Genomic DNA, 21,925 nt, shown 5'->3' with positions numbered 1-21,925 from the left:
CTCTATATGTTTGTCAGCATCATACCCGTGCTCGTAGGTTTCATAAAGATGGTCAACGCCTAAGACCAGAATCACCTCGGATGATTAAAAACATAAATGAAATTTGTTTAGAAGTATCTATATAGATCTTCTTGATATCGTTCTAACACGATAAGACCGTGGATAGAGCGACTTTCGGGACAGCGGAAGGTCGTGGGTTCGATCACCGGCTGCGTCATACGAAAATACCTTCAAATATGGTACTTGTTGTTACCCTGCCTGGTGCCCGGCATTAAGGGGCTAAAACAAGGACTGTACGGCTCGTGCATGCACGCCGCTATATAAGCGTTATAATCTCGAACGCGACGTTAAAATCAAATGTTTTAACCATCAATCGTGACGGTAACGTCGAAAGAAGATCGATATTTATTAAGCAAATGAACAGTTTGAAAAAACTGGGCTTTGAAAATATAAACAAATTGACAGCCGCCTAAATACAACACAGCCGGCTGTCAGTGGCAGGCACAAATCGACTTCTGCCTCGCCTATCATTTGTAGCAGACGACGCTCTTGCCCTCACGTGGTCTAATCAGTATCACGTGATCTCCAGTACGATGAAAGCCAGCGTGTGATGTGCATGTCGAAGGTTATGCGGTACATACAGGTGATGTGTTTGAAGCGGTAACTCCATGAAGTTTAACGATGGAATCATATGAAGTGGACGTTGTAATTGTTGGGGGCGGTCTGTCAGGACTGTCAGCAGCGTTTTATTTACTGAAGAAGGACCGAGGTCTAAAAATATGTCTTCTCGAAGCCAAGGGTGAGTTACCGGCGTTACGATGATCATGTTATAACGAGGGTACGTTGTTAATTTTGTTAAATTCACCTCATTATTTTTCTGACGCTGACTCAGTGAAACAATGGAAAAATTATCTCCAACTCATTCATTTGTATGACCTATAAATAAAACGACCTTGGCTGTCGAACCATGCAGAAGTGTTACCGTATTAGCGGTATAACGAGACAGACAGTATGAGCTTAGAATCACGTAGTCGTCCTGTTCTGACAGCATCGGGTTTATCAAAAGCAGTTGATGCGACTGTTTGGGGCCATCTCCTCTGCCATGCCCACAAAGAATTGTATACACAGATTATTAACTGTGTCACGAGAAATTAGATTTAGCTTCCATCTGGTTATGTATTCATGATTTCTTATCTAAAAGCTAGATAAAGCTGGAATCGATTCTGTTAAACTCTGTGAATGAATGGGTCACAGTGACTCAATATTCAAGGAAATTATAATTCTACATGTTTCGACTGCAAATAGTGTACAATCTAGTGATAGCAACTGCCCTTAAACACCTATTATCATCGATTGTTCGAGCAGTTTTGTAAATAAAGCATAAAGAGACTCGTTTTAGCTCCAAAGCTAAATATTAAAACGTTTCATTCGAATTAAATCAGAATTTGCTGTGATTTGAAGACATTTATGTATATTTATGTATACACTGCTATTTTAAGAACCGTGAGTAAGTTGTTCCTCACATGTTGGCTTATCATCGATAAGATCAAGGTATCTCAAGATACTATCCAAGGCGAACTCTATTTAACTTTCATATACATACTGTAATATTTACATAGCATGTTGGAATCCGGTTATTTTTACAGTGGAGAGGAGCAATCATCTATACAAGTGACATGTTTTGTTCTGGTTAAAAGGAGACATTGACACCAAACAAATTAAAATTAATATTTTCTAAATCATGTTAGTTGACTTGAATTGAAAGCTATGGAAAACACTTTGGTTGGTATGTACGCATCATCTATCTTCAGAATTTAAAAAAATCTCTTTTATCTGAAGCGTCGCAATTCGATGTTAAGTGTTCCGCCCTTAAGTTGTCGAATGACATTTAAGTGGTCATGGTTTTGATTCCTAGATTCGTACTGATAACAACACTTGTCCAATCAGACCGAAACCAGATTTGGGTTGAAAACACGGATACAGCGTTTTGGATAAGGAGGGTGCGTTTTGTGATTCGGCAATCTTCGTTTAATAATCATGTAATTTTGTTAATAAAGCGGTAAATGTATGCGCGTTGAGAGAGTGTGTGAGTATGGTTTTACGCCGCTTTTTGCAATATTCCAACAAGTCCACCACAGAAATTGGCTTCACACATTTACCCATATGGGGAATAGAACCCGGGCCTTCGGCGCGACGGGCGAATGCTTCAACCACTAGGATATCCCACCGCGCCCTGCGCCACTTTGAGATTTCCTCCCACAGTAAGCTACCATGCCTTGTTACGTGCTGCACAAACTGTGATCTGCGGACGTAGATCGCTGATGATGCACATGTTGCCAGAGCATGTAAGGAAAAATCTGCATTACGCTATGGTGGAACAGCTGTTGACAGCCATGCAATAATGACTACAGACAAGCTGTTTTCTGTGAAAATGGACTTTGTGATAATATTACCGGATACCTACGTCATGGTAGAAGCAAGGTGTCTGTAAAGCACGTATACCTAACCAGTTAAACCCGTGAAGAGCCGGGTTAGAATCATCTTCCCCAGGCAAGAGAGTTAACGGACTTTAAAAATCCAGTTTCCACGCTTGCCGAACAAGGCTGGAATTCCTGGGTTCGATCGTCGCGCCACCAGTGATGTCCCTTCTATGCCTCTCCTATGGACAATCATATTCGACCTCTCGTATCACTTGCATTTGATTCAAACAAAATGGCGGCGCCCAGTCAGGACGATCTGGTAGATAATCAAGATCAAAATTGTGATAAAATGGGTCTTACATCGCGAAGTGCATCAAATTACGTCAGCACCTTGATTACAACCATGAAAAGATTTGGAAAGTATCTGTTGACAATGAGTTGGCGGTGCACATGTTTTGCAAATCCTGCAATCGACCGAAATCTACATGACAATTTACGAACCGGATTTCGATTTCATTGCGCGATTTTGATTAGACTATGCATGGACTCGTTAGTCCAGCCACAATCTAGTTCGGCAAGGGTGGAAACTGGACTTTTATAGTCAGTTAACTGTCATCGTATCCCAATTGCATGGATCGATGCTGATTGTGTCAATCACTGGGTTGTCTGGTCCAGACTATTCTTTGCAGACCACCGTCATATAAATGGAATATTGCTGAGTGCGGCGTTAACAACAAAACCAAACCTAGTCAGTGAAGAGATGCAGGGAACATGCGGTGCTGGTGTCAGCCGCTGCTCCGTCACAACCACGTTACAACTACGCTCATAGGCACCGACTTTCTATTTTATCGGTTTACGAACTTTGGGCCAAATAATCAGATCGGTAGGTCGAACGAAATCAATATGAAAATTCCAATTTCATATCCTGTTTTTATTTCCTCAGAAGTATGTTGGATATGACGCATTGAGTTACCTCCCTTCTGTTATAGGCAAGGATCTGTCGCGATTCGTCATAATTCGTTTTTCGAAGTAAAATGTATTGTCAACAGATTTTAATGATATTTTGAATAATACATATACTAGTATACAATTATTACAAAATAATGTATATTTATTTTGATAGCGTCAGTAAATGAGTTTTTTTTAACGCTCTACTTTCTTGCCGGCGGAATAAAAAAACCCACTGCTTGTCATTTGTATGTTAAAATTATACATTTTCATGTTTTGGAGTCGGCAGATTCGTAAACCAAGTTCTAAAAAAGTCATTATCAGGCCCTCTGGCAAGGTTGAGTCTCATAAGTATGTACTGAAGGTATTCATACAATACATTCACTTCTATAACACTATTAATTATGCTCTATATCGTATGTAGGTCAGCCCTACCTTGACAGGTATATCGAGGTTACCGAACTTTCCATGTTGAGTCTGTGCGAAGAATGGCTAATGTTCGTGTGCCCGCCAAAACCAATGTTCGGGCGTCTCAGTGATTCGCTGTGGGAAGTTCATTCCGAGGCCCCACTGATATATTGCTGCAGTAATTCTGAAACCAGTTGGACGCTTTTGTTAGGTTACACAATTGTTATTATACTTAACAGTCTTCTCGGTGTGTGCAGAGACAGACTGCATGCTTTGAATGAGTTAATTGAGCAATTAATTGCTAGTCTAAGAAGACCCAAGTACGTCCATGTGGTAACAGTCGACTCAAAAAGGGGGAGCAGATCGTTGCAGTGTGTGATTTGGCAGAGTTTGTCCGATGGCTTTGGTCAAGCCAGTACCACTGGTTCGACTGGCCTAGGCCAGCTACAGGCCGTTATGGTAGACTTGTAATGTTGCTGACTGCCGCATATTATATTCACTCACATACTCACTATCACGTGTTGCATGCGTTATATCACTTGAATACAAGTAACAAGGACTTAAACTTAGAATAACATTTAGTCTGTGACATGAAAAATGAAAATATTGTAAGATGTATTTTTCGAAAGGACGTATTTTATTGTAATGAGCCAAGAGATATATGTATGTGTCTTTGTTAATGTGAGTGCGGTTTTCTTGAACTTCCTATGAGTAGTTTATATAATATACTGAACCACAAAAGAAACGTGGCAATGGCTAGATATGAGAAAACTTAATTGTCCAAACACTGTAAACATACTTTGAGACATATTAAAAAGATGAAACCTGGCAAAACAGATCATCAAGGTTGAAATTAAAGTGTCAAATGTTCTTAAAGTGAAACACAACACAAGTCTCTGAGAGTGAGTGAGTGAGTTTGATTTTACGCCGCTTTAAGCAATATTTCAGCAATATCACGGCGGGGGACACCAGAAATGGGCTTCACACATTGTACCCATGTCGGGAATCGAACCCGGGTTTTCAGCGTGACGAGCGAACGCTTTAACTACCAGGCTACACGACCGCCCCTTAGTCTCTGAGACAATGGCATCACAAGTCAGTTTCTCGTGTGTCCGCCATGTGCATTGACGTAACGTCGATACATGGAATGGATGAGGAGGCGGTTGATGAAGGCCATAGGCCCTTGAGCCCACACTCTGAGGAACGCCAGACGCAGTTCAGCTGCAGTTGTCGGCCTTGGTCGGACGTCATTCAGCCGTCTTTGAATATCGTACCACAGGTGCTCAATGGGATTTAAATCGGGACTGAGGGCAGGCATGGATCTGATGCCATTCTGCAGGATGAAGTCTCTTTTAGCTCATGCAGTGTGGGAACGGGCGTTATCATGATGAAACTCGTGGTTGCGGCGACGTGCTAAATGAGGTATGGCGTGTAGTCTCAAGACTTAATCAATGTGCCGAGCTGCTGTGACACCATTGCCTCTCCCTGGACCGATGTTCTGGAAGACCACAGGACCGACCCTCTGTGCAAGACCAATTCCACCCCATGCCATGATGCTCGGACCACCCCACGAATCTCTCTCAACAACACAAGCATCCGAATATCGTTCCCCACGGCGTCGCCAGACTCTCTCTGCTATCTGCTGTTGAGATACAGTAACGGCTCTCGTCTGAGAAGAGGACATTTCTCCACTGCTGGTAGCGCAAATGCCGGTGCTGTGTTGCCCACTGAAGACGGTCCCGGCGATGACGTGATGTCAGAATGGGTCCTCGGTGTGGCCCGTAACAGTGGAGGTGCTCGTCAATCGTCGACGCAAGGTGTCCGCACTAATGTGTCGCTGGTGTGTCCCCATGGTCTGTCGAGCAGTTTCCGCAGCAGTAACAAAGCGATCTTAAAGATGCACAATCTGACGATCCTGACGTCGGGTGGTGACGCTTCGTCTTCCACAACGTGGTCGGTCATCTGTAGTGTTGTTGGTCATGGTACCGTTGCTGGAGCCTGTATATGGTCCTTACGTGGACTTGAAATGCATTGGTTACTTGCCGGGTGGTTTGTCCAGCTTGCAATCGTCAAAGGGCTTGGTGTCGCTGATTTCTTGTCAGTCTTGGCATGTGGTAACAATTCAATAACGAATGAATGTAATTTTCACGGAACTCACGTGCATCTGGTAACCATGCGTTTGGGCGATCGGTTTTATTGTCATCTGCTTTATTTTATCATCAAATTTCATTTTTCCGGAAAAGGTAAAGTTAAATTTTAGAAACTTTGACAAAAATTACCCAGATATTTAAATGACAACTTTTCATGCAATGTTACATTTAGTGACGTTTCTTTTGCGGTTCAGTATATATAGTTCTTTCATTCCTAGTAATAGAGGCACATTCGTCACCACTCGCCCCTTTCCGTAACCTGCAAGAAGACTTGTCCCCCTGTCGATGAATGTTATGTGCGAAAATACGACAAACCAATCAGAATGCGCGTATGATTTCCAAAAATATACCCAAGACATAGTTAAAAGTGTTCAGTCATACTGTATAATTCCGGATGTCCCACTGTGCTCTAAAGTGCATTTGAAATATATAAATATATGGGGAAATATATGTGAACGAATTGACAATTGTTTTAGGTATGCCCGTTTGCGCTAAGACGGAACCGGGTCGCACAAATGGCACGAGTCGCTATTCGGCCTGTCCCGGAATAACACGAGTTGGTAACGAATGATAGAGGCAGTGTATCTCCGTGGGCAGGCACAAAAATGTCGGCATTAGCACACACGCACGCACGCACACACATAAAAGACTTCGTGACAATATGAGTACAAAATATCCCAGGTTTTACCATGGCATACATCTACGGCCAGCGCCATGTTGGGCTTTCCCCCCCACATTAGACATGCCTTAATAATTGGTGTAACAGAAATACTGTTTAAAGTGATGTTCAACTCAACTTACCCACTCATTATTGATATTGCCATTGCCAAAAAGTCTAAGATTGCACGTTTCTACGACCATATTCCTTTAAATGTGATATCTATGTTACTCCATTAAAGACTTTTTATGAGAATCAGGACATTATTCATGACACCCGTACCTCACGTAACAAAAGGCCTATGGTATCTTTGAGAGGCATTTAGAAGTTAGCGTATAAAGTAAGGAGATGATATAATCGATGAACGACTTCTTTATTACAATTATGCATATGACGTAGTCGATCGAAACCCGGTAGCAGTTTACTTTCTATGAAATAAAATATACGTTAATGATTAAGGAAGATATCGTCTTTAAAAAGATGTTTTATGATGTGAAGCCAATCGGAGATGTAGAGTGGGCTGTATATGCTTCAGAACACATAGGCTCACCTTTCTGACGGGCCGATCCGTAACCCGGGAGTGACTATATAGAGCAGCTGATAAACGGGGCAGGTGATACGGTAACCGCAGAAAGAGAACAACAGCCTCATATACAATTACAGGCGGTGTATATCAGACTGATAGTAATCACATGTGGAAACCGCTATATCACACTGACAGGTTTACGCGCTATGTTCCCTTCCGTTGCATAGACTGCTATTTGAGGGCTTGTTAATAGCCAAAACACCATACGGTCTGTTATCTCGATATGGACACGTTAGTACTGTACAGACACAACCATGTTTGTTACACAAGAAGATAATACATTCCATGAGTACGTACACAGACCCATTCTGCACAGCTCACTAATCAGTTGAAGTTAAGAAACGTTGGTGGGCAGAGATCGAGTTCTTGAATGGGTGAACGTGTTTCGGCGGTTTGGCTCCACTAGGGCTTCGGCCTTGCCCCACACTAAAGCACATGTAACGCATGTGGTGACTCCTTGGGCAAGTGTCTTTATTTGAATTGCTATTTGACTAGTTCTTAAAGAACAACCTACTCGAGCTACGATGAATTATCCATTAAATGTCCGAGTGTTTTTTGGCTATTATGTTGCAAGTAGGTTATTCTATGTAATTCACATAGTCTTTGTTTGAAGAAAATGCGCGTTTGCCAATCGCAAGAAGATATATCGGCTTATGTAGTTGGAACGGCGTTATATCAAATATTTACGTGAACTGATTTGAATAGCCAATAGAAGACCGTATACCATCGGTATAAGGTCTCTGAGCCAATCACTGTGAAGACAAAAATAATTTGCTCAACATATTAACCAATTTATCCCTGTGGGTGCAATGCGGCCATTCTTGAATGTTTCGATTCTTTGCGCAAAGGTCATTAGTAACTTTATTGTAAATTAATTAATTGCTTATTACTTCACAAAAACATTTACATGATGTGATTGGAACAATTTTATTTACTTCCCCATGCTGTTCACTTATTGACAGGCCGAATAGGCGGGAGGACGGAGACCCGGCAGCTTGACGCAGCAGATGGCACCAAGGACTTCTGGGACCTCGGGGGCGAGTGGGTCGGCAGGTTTGTTTGTTTGTTTGTTTGTTTGTTGTTTAACGCCGCACTCAGCAATATTCCAGCTATATGACGGCGGTCTGTAAAATAATCGAGTCTGGACCAGACAATCCAGTGATTGACATCATGAGCATCGATCCACGCAATTGGGATCGATGACATGTATCAACCAAGTCAGCGAGCCTGACCACCCGATCTCGTTAGTCGCCTTTTACGACAAGCATAGTCGCCTTTTACGGCAAGTATGGGTTGCTGAAGACCTATTCTACCCCGGAATCTTCACTGGTCGGGGGTCGGCAGGTAAGGTTGACGGGCGTTAGTAAATGTGCACATGGATCTCTATACTATAAATGAGCCCATGTTAATATCACAAACTACTTAAATCATTTTGATGAAATGACTGAAACCAAACAATTAACCAGAATGTATTAATTTTGTATATTTGAGTCCTCGATGATTTTGGGATTTTGTCGTCACGTCCCTTGATTTCGTTTGAGATGACTAAAACAGGAGCCGTGTGCAAAAAATGGGTGACACCCGAACTTCAGTTGTACCATGACGCTAAAAGTAGTTTACGATTCCTTGTATTTCTATTTAAATTTCGTTTCCCAAAATTGTAAACGTCTTTGACCTGCATCACTTCCTGCTCACTTCCCACATCAAGCAGGGGGCACGGATGGCCAAGCCGCGATTCGCTGTGCAGAGCTGAGTTCCTTTGGGCACGCCAGAAACCTATGATTGTGGTTTCGAATCCCGGTTCGCCCCGATTATGTTTCTAGGTTTGTCAGCACCATACCCGTGCGCGTGGGTTTCACCCAAGTGGTAAACGTCTGAGACCTGCATTACTTCGAGCTTTCCTCCCACATTGAGCTGACACGCCGCGATATAACTGGAATAATATTAAAAGCGGCGTTAAACCCAACTCACTCACTCACTCCCACATCAAGCCGATACGCCCTGATATAACTAAAATACTCTTCAAAGCAGCAGAAAACATTTCAAGTTGGCGTGAATAGTTCCACCCAATAATAACATTATATCCACACAATGTATGCATGTTCCATCGTTCCTCCAGGTCTGGTGTCCTGCGCAGTGATATTGCTGGAATATTCCATAAAACCCAACCCAACTCACCCAATCACTCACTCGTTCTCCAGGCCGCAGACGCACCTGCAGTATCTGCTGCAGAAGTTCCGCATGGACACCTTCAACCCCGTGGCCCCCCACACAGAGTCCCCCTTCACCCCTACCCCCAGACTTGCATGGAAGACGCGGCTCGACGTCATACAGTTCTCCTGGAAAGTAGGTGCAATGGTCTGAGATATTAATCATTATTGAGATATTTAGTAGTTAGTTTTCAACAAAGAAATGTCAGGTACATACCGCTTCTGGGTATATTCAAACAGACAGGCAAAGAAATAATACAAATGTCCCAATGCTGTGGTAGCAAATGGTCCCAGGCAATTTTTCATAATAGAACTGAGAAATCTACCCTGGATGAACGAGGATAATATTTTTTCTGTGTCTGTGTGTAGCTGGAACTATTTGTGGGTGAGGTGAGGTGAGGTGAGGTGAGGTGAAATGTGGTTGAACGTCGCGCTTAAGATTATTGCTCTTGTATAGAGACATGCACGTGTGCGCGCGTTAGTCGGGACTAGTGCATGCCCGGTTTAAGTGCCGGCTCAATTAAACACCATGATGTAGTTTAACATGGATACCGCACCCAGACACTGTATCCCGACTCCAAGCCGACCGACCCGTGAAGATCCTAGTTAGAACAGGTCTTCAACCCATGCTTGTAAGGGGCGGTTAACGGGATCGGGTAGCTAGGTTAGCTAAATTAGTTGATGTTTGTCATCGTTTCCCAGTTGCGTGGTTCGATGATCATGATATCAATCACTGAATTGTCTGGCCCAGATTCGATTATTTACATACCGCCGTCATATAGCTAGAATATTGCTGAGTGCGGCGTTAAACAGCAAACAAACAAAATAAGTAGTTGTTTTATCTGCTTAATGCCCAGCGCCATGCAGAGTAACAAGTACCATCGCTAACGTCACATGGTATGAGGGGCCCGGGGATCCAACACTTTCTTCGCAGAGGCTTTTATGCACTAGACCAGGGATTATTTGATAGCGCATTTGTTACAAGATATCTCATGCATGTCGTAAGAGGTTCGGGTGGTTGGCTAATTGTGAATCATCGTACCTCCATGGTGTCAAGCAGCGAGGTTTCAATTCACAAACAATCCAGCGACGCCTTAATCTATAAAGAACGTTGCGACGTTACACTTATACACTTTTGCCGTTAGCAGTATGCGACCTGTTGTAAAAAGGAACTTAATGGAACTTTTGTCTGAACTCTAACGCCTGCTTTGCTCCACTGATTTAGAACATCCTCAACACCTACTTTTGCTGTGTTCTGCGACTTCCTTTTATACACATAACAAGAAGATAGGGATATCATTTCAAACTGAGATATTATCAGTTATGCTATTTTTATTATTCTGTGTTGCCATGGTAACAGCTGAAACGACTGAAGGGTCGCCTGTCACAGAGCGACATCAAGAACTCGGTGGAGGCGCTCAAGTGGGACGGCATCACGTTCGAGAAATATCGGGATGACAACTTGTGGACTGTAGGTACGACGCTTTACAACAGTTACTGAATAACTAAAACATCCCGCGAACACATGTGCTTAATTGATATTCCTAATATTCCCCACGAAAAGTGTGTTGCTATTCAAGTTAAAGTGGTTACAGTTCTGAAAGTTTTGGAGGTTAGATATGACATGGATACTTGGCACTCTTAAATTGGGGCATGGTGTCTCTCAGTGGGCTAGCAACGCCGGTGTCCCGGTATAAACTCTCCCCCGTACAAATTCTCCCCCCGGAGATTTTATACCGGTACAGATTCTCCCCCGGAGAATCTGTTCTGAAATAAAATCTCCCCCGGGCGGATATGTTTCGCGTCCCCCTCAGTATAAAGTCTCCCCCCTGATTATTCGGTTAGTTGCAATGTCTTTAAGTACTATAATCTTTAAATAGTTATTTTTAATGTAAGGAGGGTTACTTTAAAAAATAGATTATGAAATATGGTCATAATGAATTGATATTTCAGCATATTTTATTTGGTAACTGTACCTTCCATCCTAAAATAATTATGAGACATAATCATACCAAACAAATATGAATGAAATGACTTAATATAACAAATACATGTACGGTTACTGTTGTAACAGAATTCAGAAATCTTATTAATCCTCGCAAACATTCGGTTTTAACACTAACTACGTAAAAACTGTCAATATATCCACGCGCGCCTCCAGCTCAGGCTGTCCGTTATACTCTGATTTTAGATCTAAAATATATTCCTTAATACAGGCTACGATATGAAAATGGTATCAGTGTAATATCAGCGGCTAGAATATCATGGTGCAAGCAGGTTTCTGTTAAACATACAACATCATAACTATCTAATTCAGCACTGATAAAATCTACTTTATCTTTATGACTGCGTACGTTTAGATATATAATCTTTAAATCTGGACTAGCAAAGGTCCTGGATTCGGATGGATATCACCGCGGCAGAAGAGAAAAAGTAAAACTAAGAATGATAATCGGAAATTATATAAGCAAAGTAACCCAAAATATAGAGAAATGTGTATCATCTTCCCGAAATGATTAGCATGTAGAATAGATTCAAAAACACCCACTACCACGGCATTAAAATCACATTATATAACCGAAAAATAAACATCATAAATATATACCACTGGGCGGAACAAAAAGTCCAACCTGAGGATCTAAACAAACTACTCAAAATACGCTATAAATCTATTATATTCCTAGGAGACTTTAACGCTCACCATCCTACATGGAGCATAGATGATAAAATAGATAATCATGGCAAATTAATTTCCGAATGGATAGAAACAAACGACCTAGTACTCCTAAATAACAACCAACCCACGAGGTACGATAAGATAAACCAAAAAAATGTCGGCCTAACCATATGCACCGCAGATCTAGCTCAAAGTACTCGACGTGGGAAGTGCACAACGTCCCGCTAGGTAGTGACCACTCCCCCATAAACACAACCATATGAAATACAAACGTACCAATTCAAACAGAAAACCAAGAACCAAAATTCAATTACAATAAAGCTAACTGGGACCAATTCCAAGATATCTGCAACGAAGCTAACTTAAACGAAATAGAAAATAATGATCCAGAAACCTATTGTAGAAACCTAACAGCCAAAACTTCCATCCCCTTCAAAACATCTAAGACAGGCTAGGCAAACCCACGGTACCATGGTGAAATGAGGAAATAGAACAGACTAGACGAAAACGTAAATCGGCCTTCAATAAAGCAAAACGCGACTACAAACATCTAAACATAGCCCACGAACTAAACAACCAAGTTTAAAAACTAGTCCAACTAGCCAAAAGTAGAGACTGGAAAAAAATCTGCGAAGGTATAAATAACCGTACAGATGCCAGAACGGTCTGGCGCAAAATCCACGCCATTAGAGGCTTAAAACGACATAAAAAAAACCCTGACATTAACAACTCAACCAACCCCGCCCAAAAAGCAAATAATCTCGCAAACCACTTTTCGGCCGTTAGCAGTAACACCAACTTCAGCCAAAAATTCCAAGATAAACTTAAAACAAAAAACAAACCCACAAAAGAACCAAACAATAACAATCTAGAAATAAACCAACCCTTCACAATGGAGGAGCTCCTCTACGTAATCCAAAACAGGAAAAAGGGCACAGCCCCAGAATTTGGCCTAACTTCTTACCAAGTAATTAAAAATCTCCCGCTAAAACTACTCCAGGCACTACTCAAACTATACAATCTCATCTACCTAAACGGACAGGTTCCTACTCCCTGGAAACAGGCCCTAGTCATACCAATCCCTAAACCTAATAAACCAGCTAATCAAGCTAACTCATATAGACCAATATCCCTAACTTCAAACTTATGCAAAGTAATGGAATCAATGGCTAAAAATAGATTACAACATTACTTAACCCAAAATAACATCAACTATTGAACTGCATGGAAAGTATTTATAAAACGACCGGGGGAGGAAATATTCTGGGGGGAGATTTTATTTCGTTGGGTGGGGGAGAGTTTATTTCGAGAGGGGCGGAACTGTACCGGTATAAATTCGCCGGGGGGAGATTTTATTCTGGGGGCGAATATATTTCGTGACACCGGCATTAGCCCAGACTAGGAAGAGGAGACATAAAGGATCGTTGACTTGGTTGATTGCGTACCATCGTACCCCGACGACGTATGGCTTTGCACATAATATCAATCAACGGTTTGCCTGTTTAGACTTGATCATTTACATGCTGCCGTCACACATATGCAATGTTGCTGAGTGCAGCTTTAAACAACAAATATAACAAACCAAAACGTCGAGCCAGGGTACCTCGAGATGTCTTCCCTTGGAGTCACCCATTGTCCAACAATCTAGATATGGTGTGTTCTATAATGTTTAGTCTATTTTCCACATCTCTGGAAAAGTGTTGATTGCGTGGCGTCAAGCGCCGTGATCCAGTGAAAAGTCCATGGGCTCTCATGGGTGAGTGAATAATTATTGGAAACTGATAATTTTGTTTAGATTTTTTTCCCATTTGGTTTAACTCAAATTGTATTGTATTCTCGGGGTCTATTAATAAAAGACATAAAGTGTGCTTTCAAGATGCCCTGGATTCAAACCTTTATATCAGACATTTGGCTGTAACAGTGAGATGGAGATATTGACTTTGGCGCCGTATTGATGTCTGGATCAAGGTTTTGCGTTTCTTCTTTCAGAGGCCAAGAACCTTGTAGACGCGGCGTGTCGGTGTATGTTTGGTCTGTCCCCAGCAGAAATGACCCTGTTGTATTTCCTCATGTATATCAACTCGGCTGGAGGACTGAAAATATTCACCACGCCGGCTGAGTTCACCGGCAGAGAAAGCAGGGTCAAGGTAGGCTCAGCAGATGGCCGCGCAATGTTTCGTGCTGGGCATTTATTCACAGGTGTCCAAAATGTAAGCTATCCCTTCCTCTATGCATGCCATTTTCGAATGATCATCCAAAAGATATGTGCCGTCTCACATGCGTGATTGGGTTTGCCTGTACTACGCTTCAAGCAACATTCAGTTAGCTGCACCATGTTGGTAATCGAGCCAGGTTTTCAGGCATGGAATGGTTGAAAGGGGGACGTTCCAGTCGTGATTTGGACAATGTATGTAATGCCAAGTGTGAAACTGCTTGCACCTTTACTGCTGGACCGCCTTAAGGGGTTAAAACAAGGCCTAGTCGACTCGAAGTGAGTATACTGTGTCTAAGTAGGGTATCCGCCTGGTAACTCAGTGGACGAGCACTATATATAAGACTGGCATACGTCCGGACTTGTACAAGAAGCCGCACACCCATGCGTGCACGTAGCAATAAGCTTAGCACGATGCTAAGCACTATCAACCTCATATTTACTGATGGATTGATCAGTATCATGAACTTTGGGCTACCATCCAGTGGTGTTGTAGGGATTCCCCCTTAAACGACATGCTACCTCATATTTTCAATAGCCCTTATACAGTATGGTTGTTGTCAGTCATTAAACAGCCATACGCTTGATTAGTTGGTGAATTTAGTGCATGACTGTGTAGTGGTGACTCATTTTATCACTTACCCATTTCAGTTTGAGAGTCTCGAACAAGTTTCAAACAATCACTGTATGAGCTAAATATTTTGCTGTATCGTTTGATGTATGTTTTCAGGGCGGAGTTCAGCAGCTGGCCACGCACATGATGCACAAGATCGGCAAGAGAAACGTGCACTTGAACCATCCAGTGACGCATATAGTTCAGGTAGAATAGTTATAATTGCATTCTGGTAAGTTGAAATGCAGTTGTTATAAAAGGAGGAAATTTTAAAAAGTGCCGATTCGTTTTTGTTTTTTTTGCTCTGTTTATTTCAAAAAACCGAACCAGGTTGATCAGAAATGATCATAGTTTGAGTCCCAGTTGGCTCTGATAACGTTTCTTGGTTTGTCAGCACTATACCCAGGTCATGGGTTTCACTAAAGTGTTAAAGCCTAAAGCCTGCATCAATTTGGGCTTCTGTCCACATTATGCTGACACATCGTGATATAACTGTCTCTGCAGAATGTTCCACTGTGTCTTTGCAGAATGTATGAGTCCAACTCAAAAGTAAAATGGAATACTTTCAGGAAACGTATGACGGTGTGGTGACATGGGTTAGAATAAGTCCCGAGCACTCTAAGGACTTGGTGACATGGATGTTCAGGTTGTCAGGCTCAATGGGTGTCATTGTACGCCGAAAGCGTGGGACGTAGCATATTTTCAGAGGGCTCCGATAGTGCTGAACGAAAAACGAAAGGATACATAAACATGTGAATCTGTTTGACTCACCACCAATTACATATTTTGTAATTATGAATGATTCCCTTCTTTCAGTCTGGGGAGAAGGTTACTGTTGTAACGGAAAACCGCCTCCAGGTGCAGTGTAGCAGGGTCATCATGGCGATACCGCCACACCATGCAGGTGATTTAAGGGAACTTCATATCTTTACGTAGCCATGCAGTAAAGGCAAAAACAAACACCCAGTTGAGTGCTTGAAGAATTATTTTGAAGTGTACATGTTTGTGAGTTTTGACTGTACTGTATCAAAGTAACACATAGCCATATATAAATATAATAACATGTTCAACCCTTAGGATACGTAGATCATCGGATTCGTGGAGATTCCGGGTAAGAATATAGGCCACCTGCAACATATATGCTTGTCGTAAGAGGTGGCTGAATGGATCGGGTTGTCAGACTGGTTGCCCGCTTGTCATCGTATCCCAATTGCGTTGGTTTGCCCTCATGACGTCAATCATTGGATTGTCTGGTCCATTACAATGTAGATCTTGATAATTGATCAGATCGCCTTGACTGGTCGTCGCCATTATGTTTGAAGCAAATGCAAGGATATGAACTGAGGTGGAATCTGATTGGTCACTAGGAGTGACATAGAAGAGACATAACTCGTAATAGCCACTGGTGGCGCTACGATCGAGCCTGGAACTTTCAGGCTTGTTCGGCATGGGTGGAAACTGGACTTTTATAGTCAGTTAACGCCCTTGCCTCGGGAAGATGAGGTGCGGCTAAACTGTGTCAAAAATGTCGATGTTAGATGTTGCCAGTGTTCGGCAATGACTAAGTCTATGGCACGTATATGGGACAATACAAAAGGTGGATCATTCATCTTTGGACACGGACTTACTGATCTGATGTTAGATTCTCTCTTGAATTGCAAAACATCAGTCTGTTTCACTCATTTAACCACTCTTGTGTACATCACAGAGTCGTAAGTGCAGCGGGAAAAACCATGTCGTTATTCATAGGTCCTGTCCGATAACATCTATAACATTATCCAGTAGCCCAAAAGTGCCCTTATACCTCATCCTTTATGCTTCAGCCACAATCAAGTTCACGCCTTCCCTACCCTCTAGGAAACTAAACCTCCTGAACAGCGTGCCTCTAGCCTTCCTGGTCAAATTTGCGGTCACCTTCGAAGAGTCGTTCTGGAAGGACAGTGGGCCCGATAAGCGCCATTTTGGATTCCAAACGGTATTGGAGGACCCAGAACGTGGCCCGATAGGGATTGCGTATGATGCCACGTCTGCCAGGGGGAACCCAGCCCTCGCTGGCTTCCTGTCGTCTGCTTACGGCACAGAGGCTGATGTGAGTAAATGTTGTAAAAACTCGATTAATTCGGGCTCTACGTTCTTATGTGAAATAGGCCAATGTAATAGGTCGTGTATGGCGTAATGGCTTCATGTAGACGTGGGGGATACGGGTGGCCCAGTCGTCTAACGCGTCGCAATTCGCTGTGCAAAGTTGCGTCCTTTGGGCATACGAGAGATCTTGGATTCGAATTCCGATTCTCCCCGATTATGTTTCTAGGTTTTCAGTACCATTCCCGCTATCGTAGGTTTCGGTAAACGTTTGAGACCTGCCTCAATTCGGGCTTTCCTCCTACAGTGAGCTGACAGCCGTGGTGGAACTTGTATTCTGTCCTACTCATGTAGACATTCATCTGGAGTGGCATGGAGAAAGGGTTTACGCCTTATATTAAGCTTATTTGATGCTAGTTACTTTATACGTTGACTTCATAGAAGTGTCCAAAGTTGAAAAAACTCGCTCACACAAGAGTTCGATTCCGTCCATCTACAAACTGGGAATAGGGTTTAGAATACGTCCCCATCATAATGAACCAGGCTACTGAAGTGGTGGAATTAGTGGTATGGCGCGCATTGGTAGCGTGTCATCGAACCCCAGCGAGGACCTTATTAACAGGCCACTGTCATATATAGTTGGTAAATTCATATTCTTAATAAATATTTTTGATGACCAAATGCATTTGAATCCATTTAATACATTAATGTGGATGTTATGTAATGTAATATCTGCAACAGCCTCGAAGACGACAGGACGCCATCATTGACCTCCTCGAGAGCGTCCTTGGTCCGAATGTCCGTCAGTATAAAGATTTCGTCCAGAAGGACTGGAGCAAGGAGCCGTATAACGGGGGATGCTTCCTCAAATCCCTCATTCCTGGAACCACCAAGTACTTCAATCAGGACCTTAGGGAGCCGTTTGAACGGTGAGTTGAAGTCCTAGGGCAAAATAGTCTCCAGGAAAAACATTTCCTTTCGTTGTAGGTATCTGACACTTGAATGGATACCCGTCACAGGACCTGTGAGGAGTCCAGGTAAGAATATAGGTCCCCAGCAACGCTTGTAGTAAATTATCTAGATGAATTATCTGTCCTAGACTCGATTATTTACACACGGTCGTTACATAACTGGAATAGTGCTGTGTATATGACGTATAACAACAAACAAACATGGCTACATAACGTCATATACGGCAGTTACACACTGAAGGGGGACTAGCTTTGGCAAATCGACATGATTTATTCAAGAACCCCCACTTTGTTTGCCTGCAAACTCAATTTGTTTATGTTGTGCAGTCTCATAGATGAGAGTACCATAATTATGTAGTTTGACTCTATATTATCGCGGTATCGGTAAATCTGGTAATCCACACTCCCTGTCGACTGTTTACTTATGCAAATCTAAGCACGATATTTCATCGCTTGATCGAATACAGGACTCGTTGCGGTATGTCACGGCTACTTGTAAGTATACATGTTAACTTTTTTATGATAGTTTCTGGAAATATGTTTTTGGAGTGGAATTACCCCTACCACCATTCGAAATTGATTAGAAAAGAAAACATTTGTTTGGACGAAGTCCCTTGACCCAACCTTGGTCTTATGCATACTGATTATTTATAATCCCAAAACAGGAGTGATCTAAACCACGTATTCCACACAAATATACCACAAAAAAGCCATACCGCGATAATATAGAGTTTCCGTCCTCGAGTCGCTAATGCCAGGTACTTTGTTTACCGAACTCGGTCAAGATAATCAGCATCGATTAATTCTTACTTGTAAAAGTTGAACAAAGAACAACAAACGTTTTGCGTATGACATATTCAATAGGTTAGTAAGTGTACGCCATTACGATACATTACAAATTAACTACCACGATAATATAGCCTACCATGCTACAGGGACAACGTTTCAATTTCACAAATGGTATTACTAAAGTCTATTATTGTCTGATTATTATGCTTTTAGATATATAAATGTAGTGTGGATTAACACTTCAGTTCAGCACAAAACTTCACTTCACCCTTTCAGGATCCATTTCGCTGGAACTGAGACAGCTACGATTTGGTGTGGGTTCATGAACGGTGCCATACAGTCAGGCTTCAGGGCAGCAACAGAGGTAACGAAACATTTTCATCCTCCCGAGGATTGCCCAGCCGTCTTCAGAGTTGTAATTCGCTGTGCAGAGTTCCATCCCTTAGTTATGCCAGGATGCAGTGATTGCGAATCCAAGATGAGTTCTAATTACGACCCTTGGACTTGATGGCACCTTCCACAAAGCGATCTTAGCGCTAAGATTATCTTAACACCCATACTTTAACGTGGGGTTATTACAATCGTAGTGCTAAGATCGGGATCAGGTGGTCAGGCTCGCTGACTTGGTTGATGCATGTTATCGTATCCCAAATGCGTAGATCGATGACCATGATGACAACCACTGGATTATCTGGTCCGGACTCGATTATTCACAGACCGTCCCACACAGCTGGAGTATTGCTGAGTGCGGCGTTGAACAACAAACAAAACTCTGAGAAGTGAATCACTTCCAGCTGTCATCCACGTGAAGCCTATAGGCTGTGTTATCACTGTAGTACTGTTCAATGCGGCGTCAACCCTTATTCGATGACTCATTGATCAAAAACAACCCATGGGCAAAACTTCTTAGGCTTTGAGTTGTTTCATTACCGATATACCCTTCGATGTAGAAGGGAGTCGACAACCGATCGTTTCGTCATCATAACATACACGAAATATAAACAATAGTTTCTATGTAAAGCTATTTAAGCTAGAAATTCCTGCTGGTGTATGAAAATGATTTCAGAGCTTCAGGTGACAAGGGAGCCATAGTCTCTTTGAAAACACAAATGAAGCTATACGTCTTAGCATATTTAATTCTGTGCGTTACGTTGAAATTGAAATTGTCACTGAGAATTGTGTCTTCAAAGAATATTCCTTTTCCAGGTATTGTATCATGTACGACCGCAGATAATTACCTCCCCTGATCCCGAGTCCCAGCGGTTTTTCGACGATGACGAGAACAGATTCGGCGATGACACGTACCTGCTTCGATGGATGTTGTTTGCAGCAGTTGGTGCAGGGTTTGCATCGGCTCTGTATGTAGTTCTCAAATCTGACAAAGGATTTACCAGGAATTTCATGGACAATATACGAATTGTATTTGACTGATTCACAGTATTTATTGGATGTTCATTTTCGAATATTCTTCATATTGACATTTTGGACCCACAGTGCCAGTCATGAGACGCTTCCAGATCTGAAACCAGTGCTGTGAATTCTGGCGGGACGTGATAGTATCCATGGGAGGCGGTGTTTGCTTGGTGCTTGTTGAAGCGCCTGTAAAATCCTTGACAGAAATCTTTACATGACATTTCTTTGTGTATTAAAAGATGCCATAAACATGCTCTTGCATTTTCCATGAGAATGATTTATGCTATGCAAGAGACGACATTCGTCTGTGGAAACCTTGATAACAACAAATCATGCAATGCTAATGAATGGGGTGTGCAGTGTGGATTCGTAAATTTTGTTTAAAACATGACAGTATTTTACTAGGAGAGGTTGGGTATTGTCATTTTAATGCATGTCGCTGCCTGAAATAAACATGACATATAACATGATTACTATTTTTCAACGTTATTGTGTATATGTCGAGATTCAGATTGATGGTAATCATAACTTCGTCAGATCGTTTACTCCGATAAAAGGCCTGTGACGATCCAGGGTAGAATAGGTCTTTAGCAACCCATGCTTGCCGTAAAAGGCGACTTTGCTTGTCGTAAGAGGCGACTGACGGGATCGGGTGGTCAGGCTCGCTGACTTGGTTGAAACATGTTATCGATCCCAATTTCGTTTATCGATGTTCATGATATCAATCACTGGATTGTCTGGTCCAGACTCGAATATTTACAGACCGCCGTCATACAGCTGTAATACTTCTGAGTGCGGCGTAAAACAACCATCCAACCAACCAACTCCGACAAAATAGCTGTCTTTCAGAGAGGTTGGTTGTTTGGATGGTTTGTTTGTTTGTTTGTTGTTTAACGCTGGATTCCAGCTGAATGGACCAAACATGGATATTGATATCATGAGTATCGATCCACGCAATTGGGATCGATTACATGCATCAACCAAGTCAGCGAGTCTGACCACCCGATCCCGTTAGTCACTTCTTACGACAAGCTATGCGTGTAAAAGATTTGAGTTGAATGAGATTGACACAAAATACACGTGTTGGGGGATGTTTTCCGTTTAATACATTCCACCTTAAAGTATCATCAACGTATTTAGTGGTGCGTAGATATCAGTGACGTCTCCTATCATATGTAAATATTTCATGAGAGTTTCAAAAGAATAAAGAGTTCGTGTAGCCAATATTGAATAACATTAAACGACATACACTGTAACATTGCAACTAACACAGCAGGCACATTGGATTCAAACAAACTATTAAGTATGGTGGTAATGCTGTTGTTATCTAAAAGATTCCTCTCTGCTGTCGGGGAAACTTTAGACAGCGTAGTCTTGCAGAAGGAATCCATGTAGCATTATAATTCCGACCCGAATGTTTTTGCTACTTATATTTCTTATGATTGTGTGCCTAAGGGTTATTCGTCCATAGCCAGAATATCGAGTCACTGATAATCAAAATTGTTGAAGTATGAAAGTATTAACAAACAAAAGACAAACGAAATAAAAATGATTCCAAAAGTAATATTTTCGTTTTGTGTTGTGTAGTCAAAATGTGTGGAGGTATAGTTGTGAGCCATGGGATGAAAAGGCGACCTTACAGAAAACGATTACGCTATCATATTATTCACTCATTATTGCGAACTTGCCATCATATTATTCACTCATTGACGATACTCTCAGAGAGGTATATGGGGCGGTCGGATAGCCTTGTGGTTAAAGCGTTCGCTCGTCACGCCGAAGACCCGG

At 42.1% G+C, this 21,925-nt stretch overlaps 1 protein-coding gene across 1 annotated transcript; it reads left to right on the top strand.

Moving 5' to 3' along the window:
- The first annotated feature begins 589 nt into the window (after nucleotides 1–589).
- Nucleotides 590–21,674, top strand: LOC139468078 (probable flavin-containing monoamine oxidase A). The gene is made up of 11 exons (XM_071249787.1): nucleotides 590–799; nucleotides 8,133–8,223; nucleotides 9,372–9,516; nucleotides 10,741–10,855; nucleotides 14,047–14,204; nucleotides 15,000–15,089; nucleotides 15,699–15,786; nucleotides 16,706–16,971; nucleotides 17,706–17,893; nucleotides 19,001–19,088; nucleotides 19,931–21,674. Exons 1-11 carry the CDS (start codon nucleotides 682–684, stop codon nucleotides 20,153–20,155), a joined length of 1,572 nt encoding a protein of 523 aa, XP_071105888.1. The 5' UTR covers nucleotides 590–681; the 3' UTR covers nucleotides 20,156–21,674.
- The last annotated feature ends 251 nt before the right edge of the window (nucleotides 21,675–21,925 follow it).

The sequence above is a fragment of the Haliotis cracherodii genome, unplaced genomic scaffold (assembly GCF_022045235.1).
Source record: "Haliotis cracherodii isolate W230 unplaced genomic scaffold, xgHalCrac1.p SCAF_2, whole genome shotgun sequence".
Taxonomy (NCBI): domain Eukaryota; kingdom Metazoa; phylum Mollusca; class Gastropoda; order Lepetellida; family Haliotidae; genus Haliotis; species Haliotis cracherodii.
Note: the sequence above shows the minus strand (reverse complement) of the source record. Positions and strands in the feature narration are given on the sequence as shown.

Bases quoted from the DNA above. Each gene is read 5' to 3' on its own strand.
- LOC139468078 (XM_071249787.1), top strand. From the start codon at position 682: ATGGAATCATATGAAGTGGACGTTGTAATTGTTGGGGGCGGTCTGTCA. The intron at 9,517-10,740 runs GTAGGTGCAATG...CCATGGTAACAG, and splicing joins TCATACAGTTCTCCTGGAAA to CTGAAACGACTGAAGGGTCG. The intron at 15,787-16,705 runs GTGATTTAAGGG...TTTATGCTTCAG, and splicing joins GATACCGCCACACCATGCAG to CCACAATCAAGTTCACGCCT.